Source organism: Lepus europaeus, chromosome 2 (genome assembly GCF_033115175.1).
Source record: "Lepus europaeus isolate LE1 chromosome 2, mLepTim1.pri, whole genome shotgun sequence".
In the NCBI taxonomy this organism is placed as follows: Eukaryota; Metazoa; Chordata; class Mammalia; order Lagomorpha; family Leporidae; genus Lepus; species Lepus europaeus.
This window is the reverse complement of record NC_084828.1, coordinates 140,221,827-140,242,439: the sequence shown is the minus strand read 5'-3', so window position 1 is coordinate 140,242,439 and position 20,613 is coordinate 140,221,827. Positions and strand designations below refer to the sequence as shown.

Genomic DNA, 20,613 nt, shown 5'->3' with positions numbered 1-20,613 from the left:
CTCCCCACGCCGAGCCTCCGGCCGAGACCACCCCTGGCTGCCTTCTGCAGGACCCGGGACGCCACGGGCATCGTGCACGCCTGTGAGTGGGTTGCAGGGCCGTGGGCGGGGAGTGCCCGCTGAGAGCCAGGTGGTTCCTGCACCCGGAGTTCTGTGGCCCTGGGGGTCAGTGACTGGGGCAGGGGCTCCACCGGGGTTGTGCGCCCCAGCAGCCCCCACTGGCTCCCGAGGATGGCGCCCTCCCCACCCGGACCCCCAGCGCAGGGAGGCAAAGGACCCCCGTGGCGGTCCCCAACCTGGGGCTGGCAGCTAGGGCTCAACAAGGGGTTACGTACTGCTTGTCCGGAAGCCTGGAAGAGCGACGGGAGAGCAGCGCCCCCTGCCCGGGGACTCCTCGCCTGAGCAGTACCTGAGCAAGCTGGGCGAGCTGGCGACCCAGAGCCAGAGCCAGCTCTTGGCACCCCACCCTGCCCTTCCCCATCTCTGGGTGAAGGGCAGAGGGCAGAGCCCGGCCGCCCTGCCCCTCCCCTCCTCGGTCTCACCCCCACTGTCCCACTCCCAGGAGGCTAGAGAGGGCGACAGAGTCACCATCAGGTGAGATAAGTAAAACTAGCGCAGGCTGGGGCCCATCAATACTCACTCTTGGCTCAGCCAATCGATGCTGACCTTGAAGCCTCTGGGTGCTTGCTAAGGAGGGCACTGGCACCCACTGCATAAAGCAACCGCATAAACGCTCGCTGCAAAATATTCGGCAGAAAATGCAAGGGGCACACATGGCCTCTAGAGTGCCCCCAGAATCTGGGGCGGGGGGTGGTTGGTGGCTCTGCCAACCCCAGGAAAGGACCGGGGAGAGAGACCCTGTAACACGAACACCTGTGCCACCTGCCCTGGCCAGCTCCTGCTGCCCCAGCGGGGTGCCAGGCACGGTGGTTTGGGCAACAGTAATTTACTTCTCACAGTTCTGCAGGCTAGGAGGCCCAAGACCAGAGATGCCAGCCAGGCCCGTTTCTTTTTCTTTTTCTTTTTTTTTTTTTTATTTGACAGATAGAGTTAGTGATAGAGACAGAGAGAAAGGTTCTCCTTCTGTTGGTTCACCCCCCCAAATGGCCGCTACGGCCAGAGCTACGCCGATCCGAAGCCAGGAACCAGGTGCTTCCCCCTGGTCTCCAAAGCAGGTGCAGGGCCCAAGCACTTGGGCCATCCTCCACTGCCTTCCCAGGCCACAGCAGAGAGCTGGACTGGAAGAGGAGCAACTGGGACCAGAACCCAGCGCCCATATGGGATGCTGGTGCCACAGGTGGAGGATTAACCAAGTGAGCCACGGCGCTGGCCCCAGGCCCATTTCTTTCTGTGGCCTCTTCTCACACAGGTGGAGGGCCACACCTCACTCCTTGTGTGCACTCAAGGCCTCTGTGTGGGGCGAGGAAAAAGGAGGAAACCACCTGGTGTCTCTTCTTATAGGGCAAAGATCCCATTGTAGGGTCCCCACTCTCACACCTTTCCTGGGGTTGGCAGAGCCACCAACCACCCCCCGCCCCAGATTCTGGGGGCACTCTAGAGGCCATGTGTGCCCCTTGCATTTTCTGCCGAATATTTTGCAGCGAGCGTTTATGCGGTTGCTTTATGCAGTGGGTGCCAGTGCCCTCCTTAGCAAGCACCCAGAGGCTTCAAGGTCAGCATCGATTGGCTGAGCCAAGAGTGAGTATTGATGGGCCCCAGCCTGCGCTAGTTTTACTTATCTCACCTGATGGTGACTCTGTCGCCCTCTCTAGCCTCCTGGGAGTGGGACAGTGGGGGTGAGACCGAGGAGGGGAGGGGCAGGGCGGCCGGGCTCTGCCCTCTGCCCAGAGATGGGGGTGCAAAAGAGCACATTTTGGAGGGGTGTAAACATTCAGTCCACAGGGTGCCAGTTCAAGTCCCGGCTACTCCACTTCCAATCCAGCTCTCTGCTATGGCCTGGGAAAGCAGTGGAAGATGGCCCAAGTGCTTGGGCCCCTGCACCCACGTAGGAGACCTGGAGGAAGCGTTTGGCTCCTGGCTTTGGATTGGCTCTGGCTGTTGCAGCCATTTGGGAAAATGAATCAGCAGATGGAATATCTTTCTCTGCCTCTATAATTCTGCCTTTCAAATAAATAAATGATAGAATAAGCATATAAAAATTCAGAAAGATAAACATAACGGGGAGCCACTGGAGAGATGTAAGCAGAAGACATTTAAAAAACATTGCTCTGGCTGCTGGGGGGAAGCAGACAGCAAGGGCAAGGGGGCTCCTGCGGTGTGGCTCAGAGCCAGGGGGCTTTCGGAGTTTGCTTTCCTCAACAGTTTCTTTGGATGCTCTGTCAGGCCTGAAGTCAACAATAGGAGCCCCTTTCCTCTAAGAACCGGGGAAATGGCTTTGGACAGTCTAGATGGGAACTGTGCCACATGGGAAAGCTACAATAATTTTCGTTAATCTTTGTTTCAGTTCAGAACCGCCACACACACACACACACACACCCCCCCCGCCCCATACCTTAAGTCATCAATGGAGGGAGCTTTCAAGCTCGGGTGATTTAAGGGACAAAATTAGGACTGGTTGAATGGCTTCCCATGGCCATAATCACAATAATATCAATACTCACTGCAGAGTGTACTGAACGTGTCTACTGTGTACCAGGCGTTCTGTGTTAGGTGCTTCCGAAACTTGCCCACTTCATCCTTGTAACAACCAGAATCCACTTTACAGAGGAGGAAATGGAGGACTGAGGCGTCTACGTGATCCACCTAAAGCTGCTCATGAATCAAATGGGAGAAATAAGACTAAAAACTAGAGCATGCCTCCAAAGTCCATATTCTTTGATTCTTCATTTTATTTGAAAGGCAGAGAAATGGAGGGGGAGAGGATAGAGAGAGGGAGAGGGAGAGAGAGAGAGAGATCTTCCAGTTTACTCCCCACATGTCCCCACAGCCAGGACTGCGCCAGGTCAAAGTCAGAAGTTGGGCTGGCGCCACGGCTCACTTGGCTAATCCTCCGCCTGCAGTGCCGGCACACCGGGTTCTAGGCCCGGTTGGGGTGCAGGATTCTGTCCCGGTTGCTCTTCTTCCAGTCCAGCTCTCTGCTGTGGCCCGGGAAGGCAGTGGAGGATGGCCCAAGTACTTGGGCCCCGCCTCCTCCTGGGAGACCAGGAGGAAGCACCTGGCTCCTGGCTTCGGATCGGCGCAGCACGCCAGTCATAGCGGCCATTGGAGGGTGAACCAACGGAAAAGGAAGACCTTTCTGTCTGAGTCTCTAACTCTGCCTGTCAAAAAAAAAAAAGGCAGAAGTTGGGAACTCAATCCAAGTTTCCCACATGAGTGACAGGTACCCATGCACTAGAACCACGTGCTGTCCCCCAGGGTGTACATTGGCAGAAAGCTGGACTGGAAGTGAAGGAATCGAACCACGCACTCTGGTGTGTGATGTGGATGTCCCAAGCAGTGTCTTAGCCACAGCACCAGATGGCCAGCCCTTAAATCCCCATTCTTAACCACAACGATACACTGCCTGGCCAGAATGCTGTGCATAAATAGAATTAGGCCGTTTTAAAATTATTGTGCCCTTGGTACTATTTAGCCCCAATATTAGTGTTAATTCCTTCCCTTAAAACTGGGTTCCATGGATTTTAAAAGTCTAAAAGAAAGAACATGGATTCCTGAATATGAAAATGAGAAATTGAACAATTTCTTCCCATTGTCTGTCTTGACTCCCTAATCCTGTTTTTAGATAAATGAGGCGCTTGAAGATATTCAGGGACAGATTTTCAGCAGTTAGGATACTGCTTGGGACGCCTGCATCCCATACTTGAGTGCCAGCTCCACTCCTGATTCCTGCTTCCTGGCAGTAGATGATGGCCCAGAACTTGGGGTTCCTAAAAAACTTAGGGTTCCTGCCACTCACATGAGACCAGGACTGGCTCCTGGCTTCAGCCTGGCTCTGTCACAGCTACTGTGTCCATTTGGGGAGTGAGCCATTGATCTCCCTTTCTCCCCCTGCCTTTCAAATACATTTTTGAAAGATTTTCAGGGAAGGGTGGACAGCAACGTGGGTCCGTTTTTAGCATGGGGTGAGGGTGCCCTGCTCCCTGATGATGTGGGTGCTTCCGGACAGGCTGTTGCTGTCAGAATCCACGTGGACGCTAACACTGTTAAGACCATGCCAAAAACAAAGGAAGGGAAACGGAAAACGAAAGGGGCGCCGCTGCCCATCGTTCCGATTCTGCAGAAGTTCCTGAAAACGTACGAGAAGCACTGTGCACAGTCCCAGACCTCCGTGTGTCCAGCCGTCAGACGGGACCTGAAAAGCAGCATCAACAGCGAGCAGGCTCTCAGGAAGGTAAGCAGTAGGCTGCCCTCCCCATCCTTCTCTGATACGGACTGACTGTGGCTTACCCCCCCTCGCCCCGGTCCCCAAGCTGGCCGTGTCACCTGCTCAGTGCTCCTGACCCAGTGAAGTCCAAAGCCTCCCTAACTGGGGCACCGAGGGCCTGCTCAGCCTTGCTCCACCCTGCCCACTCCACCCTGCCTTTTCCCCCACGGCTTCTTACCTGGAACGGCCACTGGGCACCGGGCACCTCCTCTTACTCCACATCGGGCAGCCCCAGGTAGAGGGTCACCACTCCCATCATCTTTCAGGATCTCAGCTAACATCCCCCGCCTTGGCTGCTGCTGTCCCCGGCCTCCTGCCAGACCCATACTGAGCAGCTCCCTGCATGAGCCCGTCTCACTTGGAGCGAGGTCTGCAAACACAGGATGCTGACTCCAAAAGCGTTCATTTTCAGACAAAATTCTGATGTCACTTCTCCTTTGAGGGTCCACCTTAGGCCCAAGTGTGAGGAGGAGAGGTGGGGAGGAGAGCCCCACGCCAGAACAGAACAGAACATGCAACTCTGACAAAGGGGGTGCCTGTAGGACCACAAGGACCTACAATAGGACCTCTGTGCCCCAAAGACAGCAGCCCAGCCTCACCGCTCTTCTGCCACCAGCCCAGAAGTGCCATCCACGTTTTTGTTTTTTGGTTTTTGTTTTTGACAGGTAGAGTTTTAGACAGTGAGAGAGAGACAGAGAGAAAAGACTTCCTTCTGTTGGTTCACTCCCCAAATGGCTTCCATGACCAGTACTGCGCCGATCCGAAGCCAGGATCCAGGTGCTTCCTCCTGGTCTCCCATGTGGGTGCAGAGCCCAAGCACTGGGGCCATCCTCCACTGCCCTCCCGGGCCACAGCAGAGAGCTGGCCTGGAAGAGGAGCAACTGGGACTAGAACCCGGTGCCCATATGGGATGCCGGCACCGCAGGCGGAGGATTAACCAAGTGAGCCACAGCATCGGCCCCGGGTCGTCCATGTTTTAACCATCAAATCCCAACTGATTTCCAGTCTGCTGAGTGCTAAACAAGGCACCAAAGTTAACATCAGTACATAAAGATGGAGCTTTTAGTTTTTAAAGATTATTATTTATTTGAAAGACAGAGCTAGAGAGAGAAGGAAAGACAGAAATCTTCCAACCACTGGATCACTCCACAAAATGGGAGCAACAGCTAGGTCTGGGCCATTACAAAGCCAGGAACCAGGACCTGTATCCCATTCTCCCACGTGGGTGGCAGGAGCCCAAGCACTTGGGCCATCTGCTGCTGCTTTCCCAGTAGCAGTAGCAGGATCTGCATGAGAAGTGAGCAGCTGGGACTCCAACCGGGGCTCTGATATGGGATGCCAGTGTCACAGGCAGTGGCTTAATCTGCTGAGCCATAATATTGGTCCAGGTCCCAGAAGGGAGCTTTTAAAAAGTTCAGAATTCTCAGATGACTTTGGCCCAAATCCACGCCACCACGTTATCCCCGGACGAGTCTTGAGCCAAGGAGATGACGGCACTGCACCTCTCACAGAAAGAACCGTCTGAAGCTCCTGAAGCTCCTAACGCATCTCCTCCCTCTGACCCTGCCTGAAGCTCTCCTCTACCCGCACCTCCTCCCTCTGACCCTCTGCTCCCCTCTAACCATGCCTCTTCCCTCTGACCCTCTGCCTCCTACAGCTGCCCCTGTCTCTCCTCTCCTGCCCAGAGCACCCCTACCCACACCTGCCCTGGCCAACTTCTGTAGTCCCTTTGTTTGCACTTCCTCCTCTAGGCTTCCTCACACTTACCCCTGCTCACCCCAACAGAGGAGCTTCTTGGAGCTGTCCATCTGTAGTAAAATAATTACTATATTTATTGTAGTTCACATAATTAGCCTCCACCACTTAACCCTAAGGGTTCATCATAAATCTTGTTCAAGCTGGTCCCTCCTGTTGTGTTTTCTAAACTTATTTTTCATCACAACCACCCTCAGAAATGCAACTAACATCCTAACCCAGTGTAGAGATGAGTACCAGCTGTATGGTGGGACCATAATGGCTGTCTGTAGCATGAGTTGCTTGGGGGTCTCTACTCTGACTTTTGAATGTCATGGAAATAAGTCTCAAGAGACAATCACTATTCTCTTGACTCTGTAAGATGTGCTCAGTTAACTTTTCTATTTAAAAAAAAATTATAAAAAACTTAAATCTACCAAATAGGTTTTCTGATCCCATAAGGGATAGTCACCTGTTGAAAGTGTTTGACCCTGGGCTGGCACTCTGGCATAGGTTAAGCCCCCGCCTGTGGTGCCAGCATCCCATATGGGTGCCAGCTCATGTTCTGGCTGCTCCTCTTCCGATCTAGCTCTCTGCTAATGGCCCAAGTGCTTGGGCCCCTGTATCCGCGTGGGAGACTCAGAGAAGCTCCCGGCCTCAAGTCAGTCCAGCTCCAGCTGTTGTGTCCATCTGGGGAGTGAACCAGCAGATGGAAGACCTCTCTCCTTCTCCCTCTGTCTGTAACTGTGCATCTCAAAAAATAAATCTTTAAAAAAGAAAAGAAAATGGTTGACCCTGTAGGAATTGTCACACACACACAGCAGAAACTTCAGAAGTAAGTGTTGGGCTACCTCCCCCCAGGCACACCTGAGCCAGTCAACAGCCCTTTTAGGTGTTCTTCTGAGGTTGAGGACAGCATCGCCTTCCACGTATCCAGATGCCTGGACTTGGCGCCGTGATGTCACCAGTTGTTTACCTTACCTTCCAGTTCATGCTCGTAAGACCCAGTGACGCCCAGACAAGCGTCCTACCCATCTCCTTGGAACCTTTGCTCATGGCGATCCGAGACGAGCGCTACACACTGGGGAAGGAGATGTGCATCTGGGGCCTTCGGCTGAGCAACCCCGAGATTGCCAGACTCGTGAGTCATGGTCTTAAATACTTCTCAAACCTTGAAATTGAATGTAAGCACATGATAGCACAGGTTCCAGCTGTAGTTCTTTTGTTGCTGCCTGATAAGCTGCAAGGTTTTCTTTCTAAAAAGAAAATACCATGTTTTTAATGAGTTACTTTGAACTTACACAAAAATGCAGAAAATACTAGAACTGACAACTGTGTGTCTACCACCCAGATGGAACATAGCATTTTTAAGGAATAAAGTTTTCAGGTATTTACAAATACGATAGCTAATGGTCCCTTTCACTTCTCTTCCCCCATCTACTTCCCAGAGGTACCACTAGCATAAAAGTGATGTGTAATATGTTTATATTTTTGCTACATATGCATTTTCTTGCACAAATGAAATTGTACTGCCATGTGTATGATTTTGTGGCTTTTTTGTTCAAGTGTCATCAAGATTTCTCCGTGTTCATTAATCTTGACACTGCTCATATCACATAATGCCTTCATTTGTGAAAGAGTTTTGCTGGATATACAATTATGGATTAATCATCTTTGAAAATAGAGCTTTCATATCTTTACTTAGTATATATATGTATATAAAGTTAAATTAAAAATGAATCTTAATGAAGAATGGGATGGGAGAGGGAGTAGGAGGTGGGTCGGGAGTGGGGGTGGGAAGGTGAGTATGGAAGGAGGAACTACTATATTTCTAAAATTGTACCTATGAAATTTGCATTCATTAAATAAAAGCTTTAAAAAACAATTGAGCTTCCATTACTGCTAGTAAGTAGTCAATAATCACCTTGAATTTAAATGGCCTCAACTCTATAGTTAATAGATTAACTGGCTGAATGGATCAAAACACAAGACCCATGTATTAGCTGCCTACAAGAAACACACCTCGCCAACAAAGATACACACAGACTGAAAGTGAGGATGGAAAAAGATATTCCATGCTAGCAGAAACCAAAAAATGGCAGCTCTGGCCATCCTAATATCAGATAAAATAGACTTTAACACAAAATTGAAAGAGATAAAGAAGGGCACTATATAATGATTAAGGGATCAAACAAACAGGAAGATGTGACTATTATTAATGTATACATATGCAATTACAGAGTGCCTGGCTATTTAAAAAAAATGCTAATGGATCTAAAGGGAGACATAAACTCCAATACAATAGTAACAAGGTACTTCAACATCCCACTTTCATTAATGGACAGATCAACTAGACAGAAAATCAGCAAAGAAACAACAGAGCTAATTGGCACTATGGACCAAATGAAGCCATCAACAGACTTTTCATCTCACGGTTACAGACCACACATTCTTCTCATCAGTATATGGAATTCTCTATGAATAGACCAACATTCTCTAGGAATAGACCACATGCTAGGCCAAAAAGCATGTCTTAGCAAATTAAAAAAAAAAAAAATCAAAATCATACTATGCGTCTTCTCTGACTACAATGGAATGAAGTTGGAAATCAACAACTCTAGAATTTCTAGAACATATGCAAAGGCATGGAGAATGAACAACATGCTCCTGAATGAACAATGGGTCAAAGAAGAAATCAAAAGAAAAATCAAAAAATTTCTGGAAACGAGTAAGATGACAATACATCATATCAAAACTTACGGGATGAGGCTGGCACTGTGGGGTAGCAGGTTAAAGCCCCTGCCTGTGGTGCTGGCATCCCATATAGATACCAATTCGAGTCCTGGCTGCTCTACTTCTGATCCAGCTCTCTGCTGTGGCCTAGGAAAGCAGTGGAAAATGGCCCAAGTCCTTGGGCCCCTGCACCCGCATGGGAGACCTGAAAGAAGCTCCTGGCTCCTGGCTTCAGATTGGCTCAGCTCTGGCCATTGCAGCCATCTGGAGAGTGAACCAGCAGATGGAAGATATCTTTCTCTCTCTCTAACTCTGCCTTTCAAATAAATAAATAAAAATCTTTTAAAAATACAAAAGATTAATGAAATGAAGAGCTGTTTTTTGGAAAAAAAAATTGACATTGGCCCAACTAACAAAGAGAGAGAGAGAGAGAGAGAGAGAGAGAGAAAGGCCCAAATCAATAGAATCAGAGATGAAAAAGGAAATGTAACAACAGAAATAAAAAGAATCATCAGGAATTACTACAAAGAGTTGTATGCCAACAAATTGAGAAACCTAGAAAAAAAAATGATAGATTCCTGGACACATACAATCTACCAAAATTGAGTCATGAAGACACAGAAAACCCATACAGGCAAATAACCAAGACAGAGATTGAATAAAGACCCTCCCAAGAACAGCAACAACAAAAGCCCAGGACCTGATGGCTTCACTTCTATCAGACATTTAAATAAGAACTGATTCCAATTCTTCTCAAGCTATTCAAAACAATTGAAATGGAGAGAATATTACCAAACTCTTTCTATGAGGCCAGCATCATCCAAATTCCTAAACCAGAAAAAAAAATACAGAAAGAGAACTACAAACCAGTATGTATCCCTGATGAACACGGATGTAAACATCCTCAACAAAAATACTAGCTAATCAAATCCAACAACACAACAGAAAGATAATTCACCCGGACCAAGTGGAATTTATCCCTGGTATCCTGGATGGTTCAACATTAGCAAATCAATCCATGTGATATATCACATTAACAAATTGAAGAACAAAAATGATGTGATTATCTCAACAGATACAGAGAAAGCATCTGGTAAAATATAATGTCACTTCATCATGAAAATCTTAAGCAAATTGGGTATAGAAGGAACATTCCTCAAAACAATCAAGGCAATTTATGACAAACCCACAGCCAGAATATTATTGAATGGGTAAAAGTTATAAGCATTCCCCCTAAGATTCAGAATCAGACAAGGATGCCCACTCTCACCACTGCTATTCAATATAGTCCTGAATGTTTCAGCGAGTCAATGGGAAAGAAAAAGAAATCAAAGGAATAGAAATTGGAAAGGAAGAAGTTGAACTATCTCTATTTGCAGATGACATGATTCCATTTATAGGGGAACCAAAAGACTTCACTAGAGACTATTGGAACTCATAAAAGAGTTTGGTAAAGTTGCAGGCTATAAAATTAACACAAAAAAATCAATAGCCTCAATAGCCTTTGTATACACAGACAATACCATGGCTGAGAAAGACTTCTAAGAATAATCCCATTCACAATAGCTACAAAAAAATTAAATACCTTGGAATAAATTTAACCAAGGAAGTCAAATTCTTTACAATTAAAATTACAAAACACTAAAGAAAAAGGCAAAAAACTAGAAAAATCATCCATGTTCATGGATTTAAGAATCAATATCATCAAAACGTCCATACTTCTGAAAGCAATTTAGATTCAGTGTGATCCCAATCAAAATGCCAACAACATTCTTCTCAGAGTTAGAAAAAAAATGATGCTAAAATTCATGTGGAAACACAAGAAACCCCAAATAGCTAAAGCAATCTTGTACAACAAAAACAAAGTGGGAGGCATCACAGCAGATTTCAAGACATACACAAGGCAATTATCAAAACAGCCTGGTGCTGGCACAAAAACAGATATGTTGACCAACAGAACAGAACAGAAACTCCAGAACTCAATCCACCCATATACAATCAACTTATCTTTGAAAAATTAGCTAAAATCAATTCCTGGATCAAGGACAGTCTCTTTAACAAATGGTGCTGCGAAAATTGAACCTCCACATGCAGAAGTATGAAACTGGACTCATACCTTACACCTTACACAAAAAGAAATCCACTCAAAATGGATTAAGGACCTAAATCTACAACCCGATATCATCAAATTATTAGAGAACAGTGGTGAAACTCTGCAAGACTTTGGCATAGGCAAAGGCTTCTTGGAAAAGACCTCAGAAGCACAGGCAATCAAAGTCAAAATTGACAAATGGGAATATATCAAACTGAGAAGCTTCTGTTCTGCAAAAGAAACACTCAGCGAAGTGAAGAGGCAACTGACAGAGTGGGAGAAATTATTTGCAAACTATGAAACTGATAAAGGGTTAATATCCAGAATCTATAAAGAACTCCAGAAATTCAACAGGAACAAAACAAAAAGTCCAGTTAAGAAATAGGCAAATGACTTGAATAGGCATTTTTCAAGAAAGGAAATTCAAACGCCCAAGAAACACTTGAAAAAATGCTCAGGATCACTAGCCACCAGGGAAATGTAAATCAAAATCACAATTAGGTTTCACCTCACACCAGTATGAATGGCTTTCATACAGAAATCAACAAACAACAAATATTGGCAAAGATGTGAATTAAAAAAAAGGTACCCTAATCCACTATTGGTGGGAATGTAAACTGGTAAAGCCACTGTGGAAGACAGTGTGGAGATACCTCAAAAATCTGCATATAGACCTATCATATGAACCAGTCATCCCATTCCTGGGAATTTACCCAAACAAAAAGAAATCAGCATATTCAAGAGCTATCTGTACCCCATGTTCATTGAAGTTCAATTCACAATAGCTAAGAATCAACCCAGATGTCCATCAACTGATGACTAGATATAGAAATTATGCTGTGTGTGTGTATAAAACAGAATACTACTTAGCTATAAAAAATGAAATCCTGTGTTTTTCAACAAAATGGATGCAACTGGAAACCTATTATACTTAGAGAAATGAGCCAATCCCAAATGATAGATATCATGTTTTCCCTGATTCAGGGCAACTATTAGGGTACTCAAAATATAATGTATTGGTGTGAAATGAACATGTTGAGATTCAATGATTCTTTACAGCCCTTGTCTCTTCTGTTGAGGAACAGTGTTTTCTTCTTCATGCTATTTGTTGAACTCTTTGCTTACTGCATGGTTAACCTTCCAAGTATTAAGTAAACTGAAAATAGATCTTTGTAAAAATTAAGAGTGGAAATAGAGGGAGGAGGAAGAAGGGTTGAAGTATGTGTAGGAGGGAGGGTAAGGTAGGGTAGGAAGTATCACTATGTACCTAGATCTGTATATGTGAAATACATGAAACATGTAAACTTAATAACAATTTTTAAAAAGAAGTCATATACTGGGGGCCAGCATTGTGGTGCGTCAGGTTAAACTGCCACTTGCAAAGCCAGCATATCCTATCAGAGTGCCAGTGCTGCACTTCCGATCCAGCACCCTGCTAATACACCTGGGAAGGCAGCACCAAGTGTTCAGGTTCCTGGCACCCATGTGGGAGACCTGGCCTAGCCCCGACTGTGGCAGCCACTTGGGGAGTACATCAGAGGATGGAAGATTTCTCCCATTCCCTCTCTTTAACTCTGCTTTTCAAATAAGTAAATAAATTTTTTTTTAAAAAAAGTCCTATAAAGGACCTTACTTCTGGAAATGTCAGATAATTCAGGCCAATCATGCAAGGAAGGCTGGAGATCCAGGGAGGAGCACGCTGCAGGGGCAAGTGAGTCAAAGAAAGCAGTTGAGAAACTGAAGAGCTAAGTAGTACTTTTGACAATCACTTTTAAAAAATACTTATTTTAATCTACATGAAAGGCAGAATGACAGAAAGAGAGAGACAAGGATGATGCAGAGGGAGGGAGGGAATACGAATATCCTCACCTACTAGTTCACTTCTCAAATACCAGCATCAGCCAGGGCTGGGCCAGGCTGAAGCCAGAAACCAGGAGCTCCATCCGGGTCTCTGGCATGGGTGGCAGGGACCCAAGCACTCAAGCTGCCAATCCACTGCCTCCCAGGATGCATCAGCAGGAAGAGCTAGCACTCCAATATGATATAGGTATCCCAAGCAGCAGCTTAACTGGCTGAACCACACCACCCTGCTTTAGGCAATCTTGCCATTGCTAGGAGACACTGACATTCTTGGCAATACCTAATGAACCTGTCACCCTCTTTGTTTGGGGCTGAGACCATGAAAAGCCATGGCCTAGGAACAAAACTAAATTGCAGGGGCTGGCACTGTGGTGTAGTAGGCTAAGGCTCCACCTGTGGTGCCGATATCCCATTCGGGCACCAGTTCGAGTCCTGGCTGCTCTACTTCTAATCCAGCTCCGTGTTTATAACCTGGGAAAGCAGTAGAAGATGGTCCCAGTCCTTGGGCCCCTGCACCCATGTGGGAGACCCAGAAGAAGATCCTAGTTTCAGATCAGCTCAGCTCCAGCCATTGGAGCCATTTGGGGAGTGAATCAGTGGATGGACGATCGCTCAGTCTCTGTCTCTCCCTCTCTGTAACTCTGCCTTTCGAATAAAATAAATCTTTTTAAAAAAATACACCACTTGCAAGCAAACAGAACCTCAAAAGACTATAGATTGGTTTCTGATAATCTCAAGTCTGAAACTGGATTGAGGGATTGCTGAGGTACCCAGGTGTCTGGAAGCAAAATAGCCCTTTGGAGACAATGACAGTATCTTAGGCCCCAAATTATGCCTATAAATGGTTTTATAAAGTTCAATAAACCCACAACAAAAAAATTAGCTATGTGAAGAAGCAATACAATATGAATAAATCTATACAGATTATAGAAAAAGATGGTGTAAACAGCCCAATGAGGACTAAGATATATGAATTGACAGAAGTATACTTTTAAAGATCTATGCTTGGGGCAAGCACTGTAGTGTAGTGGGTAAAGCCGCTGCCTGCAGTGCCAGCATCCCACATGGGTGCCAGTTTGAGTCCCAGCTGCTCCACTTCCAATCCAGCTCTGTTATGGCCTGGGAAAGCAGAAAATGGTTCAAGTCCTTGGGCCCCTGCACCCATGTAGGAGACCCAGAAGAGGCTCCTGATCGGCCCAGCTCTGGCTCTTGCGGCCATTTGGGGAGTGAACCAGTAGATGGAAAACCTCTCTCTCTCTCTCTACCTCTGCCTTTGTCTTTCAAATAGATAAATCTTTTTTAAAAAAAAAATCTATGCTTAAAATGTTTAAGGAAATGTCAAAAATCAAGATTTGTGGCCAAAAAAACCCTAAATATACATTCTAGAACTGAAAAATTCAGTATGAAGTACTTCAAAAGGTTCATAGAAATGGAATTTAAGTATTTGGTGAAAAATTTTGAAACTCATGTATAATTGTCTTCATAGTACACTTTTTGCATTTTGCAAAACTTTTTGAAATTAAAATCAGATGGATTTAATAGTATTTTAGACAGAGAAAGGTAATTAGTAAAATGACAAGATCAGTAGAAAATATGCAGAATGAAGCATGAAGTAATGAAAGTCAAAGAGAAGGTAAGACACATAGTAGGTGAGATAATCAGTCTACTTGTAATTGGAGTCTCAGTACTTGAAAAGACATAAATCATTCATTCAATTAGAACTGTTAATCCCATACTGTTAAAACAAGGAAAAACTAGGATCATTATAGGAAACTACTGAAGATGAAAGAGAAAAATCTTGAAGTCAGTTAATGGGGGATGGCCTTGTGGCAAAGGGGGGTAAGCCGCTGCCTGCAACTCTGGCATCCCACATGGGCACCGGTTCAAGTCCCAGCTTCTCCACTTCCAATCTTGCTAGCTCCCTGCTAATGCACCTAGGAAAGCAGAGGAAGACGGTCTAGGTCCTTGGGTCCCTGCTGCCCATATGAAAGACCCAGAAGAAGCTCCTGGCTCTTGGCTTCGGATTGGCTCAGCTCTGGCCATTGCAGCCATCTGGGGAGGTAAACCAGCAGATGGAAGATCTTTCTCTATCTCTCCCTCCCTCTCACTAAACTCTGCCTTTCCAATAAATAAATTAAATATTTAAAAAAACTCCGTTAATGAATGTGAGGATTTATTTGTTAATAGGCTGTGACAACTGGGTTCTGTCCTGGTTGCACCTCTTCCAGTCCAGCTCTCTGCTGTGGGCCAGGAAGGCAGTGGACGATGGCCCAAGTGCTTGGGCCCTGCACCTGCATGGGAGACCAGGAGGAAGCACCTGGCTCCTGGCTTCAGATCGGCGCAGTGCGCCGGCAGTAGCAGCCATTTGGGGGGTAAATCAATGGAAGGAAGACCTTTCTGTCTCTAACTCTGCCTGTCCAAAAAAAAAAAAAAAAAAAAAAAAAAAAAAAAAAAAAAGGCTATGACAGATTTTAAAAATCAGACTTACACATTGGTTTTTACATATTATATAATACTGTTTCCAATTTTTTTATACACTTTAGATATTTCCAAACAATTCATTTTGGTGTGTTTGAGCTGCTATAACAAAATAGCATAAACTGGGTAGTTTACAAACAAACTTCTCTCTCCCCATCTGGAGGCTGGGAAGCCCTAACCAAAGTGCCAGCAGTGCAGTCTCATGAGATACTCCATGGCTAATGGGTGGCATGTTCTTAGTGACAATTGAGAGCTATTAGATTTCCATATGCTAGGGTGGGACTGTAAATTGGCATAATCACTTTGGGAAAGCTTATTGAAATATTATTGATTCCAAAGTCTATGCATACTTATACCAGAAGACATATACAAAATTGTTCATGGAAGCCAAGAACTGGGAACAGCCCAAATTTCCATCAACAGGAGAATGGGAAAATAAATTATGGCATAGGAAGGGTCTTCGAAAAGTTCATGGAAAATGCCAATTATGAAAATTCTCAGGGCGGGCATTTGGTGGGAAGTTAAGATGCTACGTGGGATGCCAGCATTGTATCAGAGTGTATGGGTTTGAGCGCCGACTCAGTTTCCAGTCCAGCTTCCTGGTGATGCGCACACTGGGAACCAGCAGGTGGTGGCTCAAGTACCTGGGTCCCTGCCACCACGTGGGAGACCCAGCCCGAGTTCCAGCTGTTGTAGGTATTTGGAGAATGAACCAGTAGATGGAAGATCTCGCTGCTTTTCAAATAAATACATAAATAGCTTAAATACTATTTTTAAGAACTAAATACATTTCCAATTTTTTCCACTAAAATTGTTATAATTCCATTTTTATGAACTTTTCGAAGTAACCTCATATTTATAAAGAACATTCACTATATAACAAATGAACTATGTTAAAATATGACTCACAAATATGTTATACAAATGAAAAGAGACACAATGTATTTTCTATGCTTACATTTATATAAAATAAAACAGGAAAAACCGTGATGTTTGATTGTCATAAAATTACTTTTAGGGAAGAGAGGAGAGAAGAGACTGAGAAAGGGCACTAGCAGCCATTTTTCTAGTCTCTTGCTTTAAGATTTTATTTACTTGAGAGGCAGAGTTACAAAGAGGGAGAGACAAAGAGAAAGACCTTCCATACACTGGTTCACTCCCCACATGGCCACAATGGCTGAAGCCATGTCTCCCACACAGGTGCAGGGGCCCAAGCACTTGCGCCGTCTCCCACTGCTTTTCCAGGCCAAAGCAGAGAGCTGGATCAGAAGAGGAGCAGCTGGGACTAGAATCAATGCCCTATATGGGAACCAGCACTGCAGGTGGAAGCTTAGCCCACTATGCCACAGCGCCGGCCCCTCTCTTGCTTTTTAAATAGAGACCTATGTGTTTACATGATTTTTTTTTTTAACATTTGTTATTTAATTGGGAAATCAGAGTTACAGAGAGTCAGAGGCAGAGAGACAGAGAGAGAAGTCTTCCATCACATGGTTCACTCCCCAAATGGCCACAGCTGTGCTGATCCAAAGCCAGGAGCCACGAACTTCAGGTCTCCCACGCGAGTGCAGGGGCTTCTTCTGCTGCTTTCCCAGGCCATAGCAGAGAGCTGGATTGGAAGAGGAGCAGCCAGGACTCGAGCAGGTGCCAATACAGGATGCCAGCACTGCAAGAGGCGGCCCCTTGATTTTCTATTCTGTATCTCATTGCTACACTGACATGAATTATTTCAGAATCCAGTATTTCTGGATCTTGCTTCTGCTGTTACGGTGATGTTTCTTTATGTGTTTTCTGATTTCTTTTTTACTATAAGCTAATGTTTCCTGGAAGAAACAGTCGTAGCACTTCTTTGAGCTCTGGTTAGAAGACAGCTTCCTGTGAAGATTTTTGCATTTGCTTCTGTCATGACTCAGGGTGCTGGGTATCAACACCAAACGTTTCTTTCAAGCATCCAGGAAGTATAAATTCAGGGTGCAAAGCCGTGTTAGGGGCAGTCTGAGTTCTCAGAGGACTTGTTTTTCCCCCATATTTATCAGTTTAGGATAAGCAGTTTGTCCTAGGAGAGTTAAGTTTATTTCTAGTTCATCCTTACTCTACAGGCATCATGCTATGGCCCACTTCATTTTTTTTAAAGATTTATTTATTTGAAAGACAAAGTTAACAGAGAGGCAGAGACAGAGAGAGTCTTCCATTCACTGGTTCACTCCCCCAGTTGGCCGCAATGGCCAAAGCCGGGCCAATCTGAAGCCAGGAGCTTCTTCTAGGTCTCCCACGTTGGTACAGGGTCACAAGGACTTGGGCCATCTTCTGCTTTCTCAGGCCATAGCAGAGAGCTGGATCGGAAGTGGAGCAGTCAGGACTCGAACTGGCACCCATATGGGATGACTGCACTGCAGGCGATGGCTTTATCCGCTACACCACAGTGCTGGCCCCAGCCCACTTTGTGTTTGGGGCCACACCATTGTGCAGTACTTTCTGCTGATTCTTCTTCTTTGGTGCTCATGGGCTTTAGCTCCTATTCCCTGGACTCCATCAGCCATGAACAACATGGCTTCAGTGACATACTCATGGGGAGAGCTGTGTTCTCCCCTGGCTTTCCAATTTCTCTTACTTACTGGCCTTGGGGTATTCTGCAATAATCTGTCAGCCAATCAACACATTTTAGGAAGCAATTTTTTAAATTCATAGAAGAAAACATAGAGAACATGCTTTATGATGTTGCATTTGGTAATGATTTCTTGGCTATGACACTAGAAGCTAAGGCAGAAAGAACAAAATAGATAAATTGGACCACATCAAAATGTAAAACTGTCATACCTCAAAGGACAAAGCCAATAGAGTGAACAGTAGCCCATAGAATGGGAGACAATAACTGATAATGGGTTAGTATCCAGAATACATTAAGAAATGCCAGTGCTGTGGCACAGTGGATAAAGCTACTGTCTGCCGTGCCAGCATCCCAAATGGGTGCTGATTCGAGTCCTGACTGCTCCACTTTTGAACCAGCTCTCTGCTATAATCTGGGAAAGCAGAAGAAGATGGCCCAAGCCCTTGGGTCTCTGAACCCATATGGGAGACCCTGAAGAAGCTCCAGACTCCTGACTTTGAATCAGCCCAGTTCTGGCCATTGTGGCCATCTGGGGAATGAACCAGTGAATGGAAGACCTCTCTCTCTCTCTGCCTACTCTGCCTTTCAAATAAAAATAAATATTAAAAAAAGAAATCATACAACCCAACAATCCAGAATCCATAAGAAATCCTACAACTCAACATCGACCAAGTCATCTGATTTAAAATGGGCAGAGGACTTGAACATTCTTCAAAGAAGACACACAAATGGCCAAGGAGACCATGAGAAGATGTTCAACAGCACTAATCCCTAAGGAATGCAAATCCAAACCACAACTACATACTCCCTCATCCCGACTAAGAGAGATAGGATCAAGGAAAACAGAAAATAACAAGGGGCCGGCACTGTGGCGCAGTAGGTTAGTCCTCCGCCTTTGGTGCCAGCATCCCATGTGGGTACCAGTTTGAGTCTCAGCTGCTCCACTTCCAATCCAGCTCCCTGCTATGGCCTGGGAAAGGAGTAGAAGATGGCTTAAGTCCTTGGGCCCCTGTACCCACATAGGAGACCTGGAGGAAGCTCCTGGCTTCAGAGCAGTGCAGCTCCAGCCATTGTGGCAATTTGGGAAGTGAACCAGCAGATGGAAGACCCCCCTCTCCCCCTCTCCCTGTCAGTAACTATCTCTCAAATAAAATAATTAATAAACCTTTAAAAAAATACATGATAAAAAAAAGGAAAATAACAAGTGTTGGAGAGGAAAAGTTGGAAGCCTTGTGCATTGTTGGTGGGAATGTAAAATAATGTAGTCTCTATGGAAAACAGTATGGTGGTTCCTCAATCAAAAATAACCACATGATCTAGCAATTCCACTTGTGGGTATGTAACCAAAAAAACTGAGAGCAGGGTCAGCCTGGAGGAGACAGATGTACACCCACGTTCAGAGCAGCACGATTCACTCCCAGCAGCCAAGGGTGGAAGGAACCCAAGTGCCCACTGACAAATGATGGACAAACAAAACAAGGTATACACATATGCAGGGGTGTATTGCAGTCTTAAAAAGGAAATTCCAACACATGCCTCAGCATGGAATAAGCCTTAAGAACATTACGCTAAGTGAAAGAGACCAGTCACCTAAACGGCAAATACCGTATGACTCACTTATGCGATAGTCCTGGAGTAGTGATACATAGGTAGAGGATGATTGTGGGGCATGGAGGGGGCAGGGACAGATGGGGAGTCATTGTTTGGTGGGTACAGAGCTTCCGTTCTGCAGGATGAGGTTCTGGAGATGGAGGATGACATTGGCTGAACAACACGAACGTGCTTAATGCCCCTGAACCGTACATTGAAAAATGTCCCCACAGTAAATGTTATTTGTGTGCATTTAACTGTGTACCACTGTTGGCAAATGAATTTTTAAAAGCTATTTTAATTATGTAACCAGCATTTTTAGTTGCCTTTATTCGAAGGGTCAGTCAGGGTCCCCAGTCCATGGAAGCCAGAGGAGAATGGTGTCCATGCCTGTTTACAGTGGGCCTTAGGGGCCGGTGCTGTGGCATAGCGGGTTAAGCTATCACCTGCAACACTGGCATCCCATATTGGCGCAGGTTCATGTCCTGGCTACTCCACTCCCCATCCAGCTCCCTAATGTGCCTGGGAAAGCAGTGGAAGATGGCCCAAGTCCTTGGGCCCCTGCACCCACAGGGGAGACCTGGATGAAGCTCCTGGCTTTGGCCTGGCCCAGCTCTGCTGTTGCAGCCATTTGGGGAGTGAACCAGCAGATGGAACAGTTCACTCTTTCAGATAAATAAATCTTTAAATTAAAAAGTGGACCTTAATACTTCCTTCCGTGTCACCTGCCCGCAAGTCTTCAGGCTCCTGAGGATTTCTATCAGGGTGCCTGTGCTCCTTGCCCACAGCAGTGCTGGCGCCCGGGCAGTGACCCCACACACCTGGCAAGGAGCCTGGCTAGCACAGACCAGTACTGCCAGAGGCACCGACATGCCACCCCCCCCCCCCGTCAGGGCACCTGGAGCAACCCACCCTCGCTCAGACGGGCATCTCATTAGAGGCCGCAGCCCCAGCACTGTGCTTAGGTTGCTAGCGCCTCTCCGTCCCCAGCTGGGAGTAACGTGCAGTTCTGTGTCTGACCAACATGTCCTTGCCTTTAAAAACCCCAAGTCCTTCAAACCCCACAGAGCCTCTCTTTAGCTTCAAATCTGAAGCAGGGAATCCTCCGCTTGTGGCTGTTCTGTTGCTAGGAGGGGG

The 20,613-nt window shown here is 46.0% G+C and overlaps 1 protein-coding gene across 1 annotated transcript in view; it reads left to right on the top strand.

The window, feature by feature from the left end:
• The first annotated feature begins 4,171 nt into the window (after window positions 1–4,171).
• The window catches only part of LOC133749555 (uncharacterized), a 77,198-nt gene continuing 60,756 nt past the window's right edge, over window positions 4,172–20,613 (top strand). The window contains 2 exon segments of the mRNA XM_062178764.1: window positions 4,172–4,351; window positions 7,107–7,259. Of these exon segments, the coding sequence (XP_062034748.1) occupies window positions 4,172–4,351; window positions 7,107–7,259 (333 nt within the window).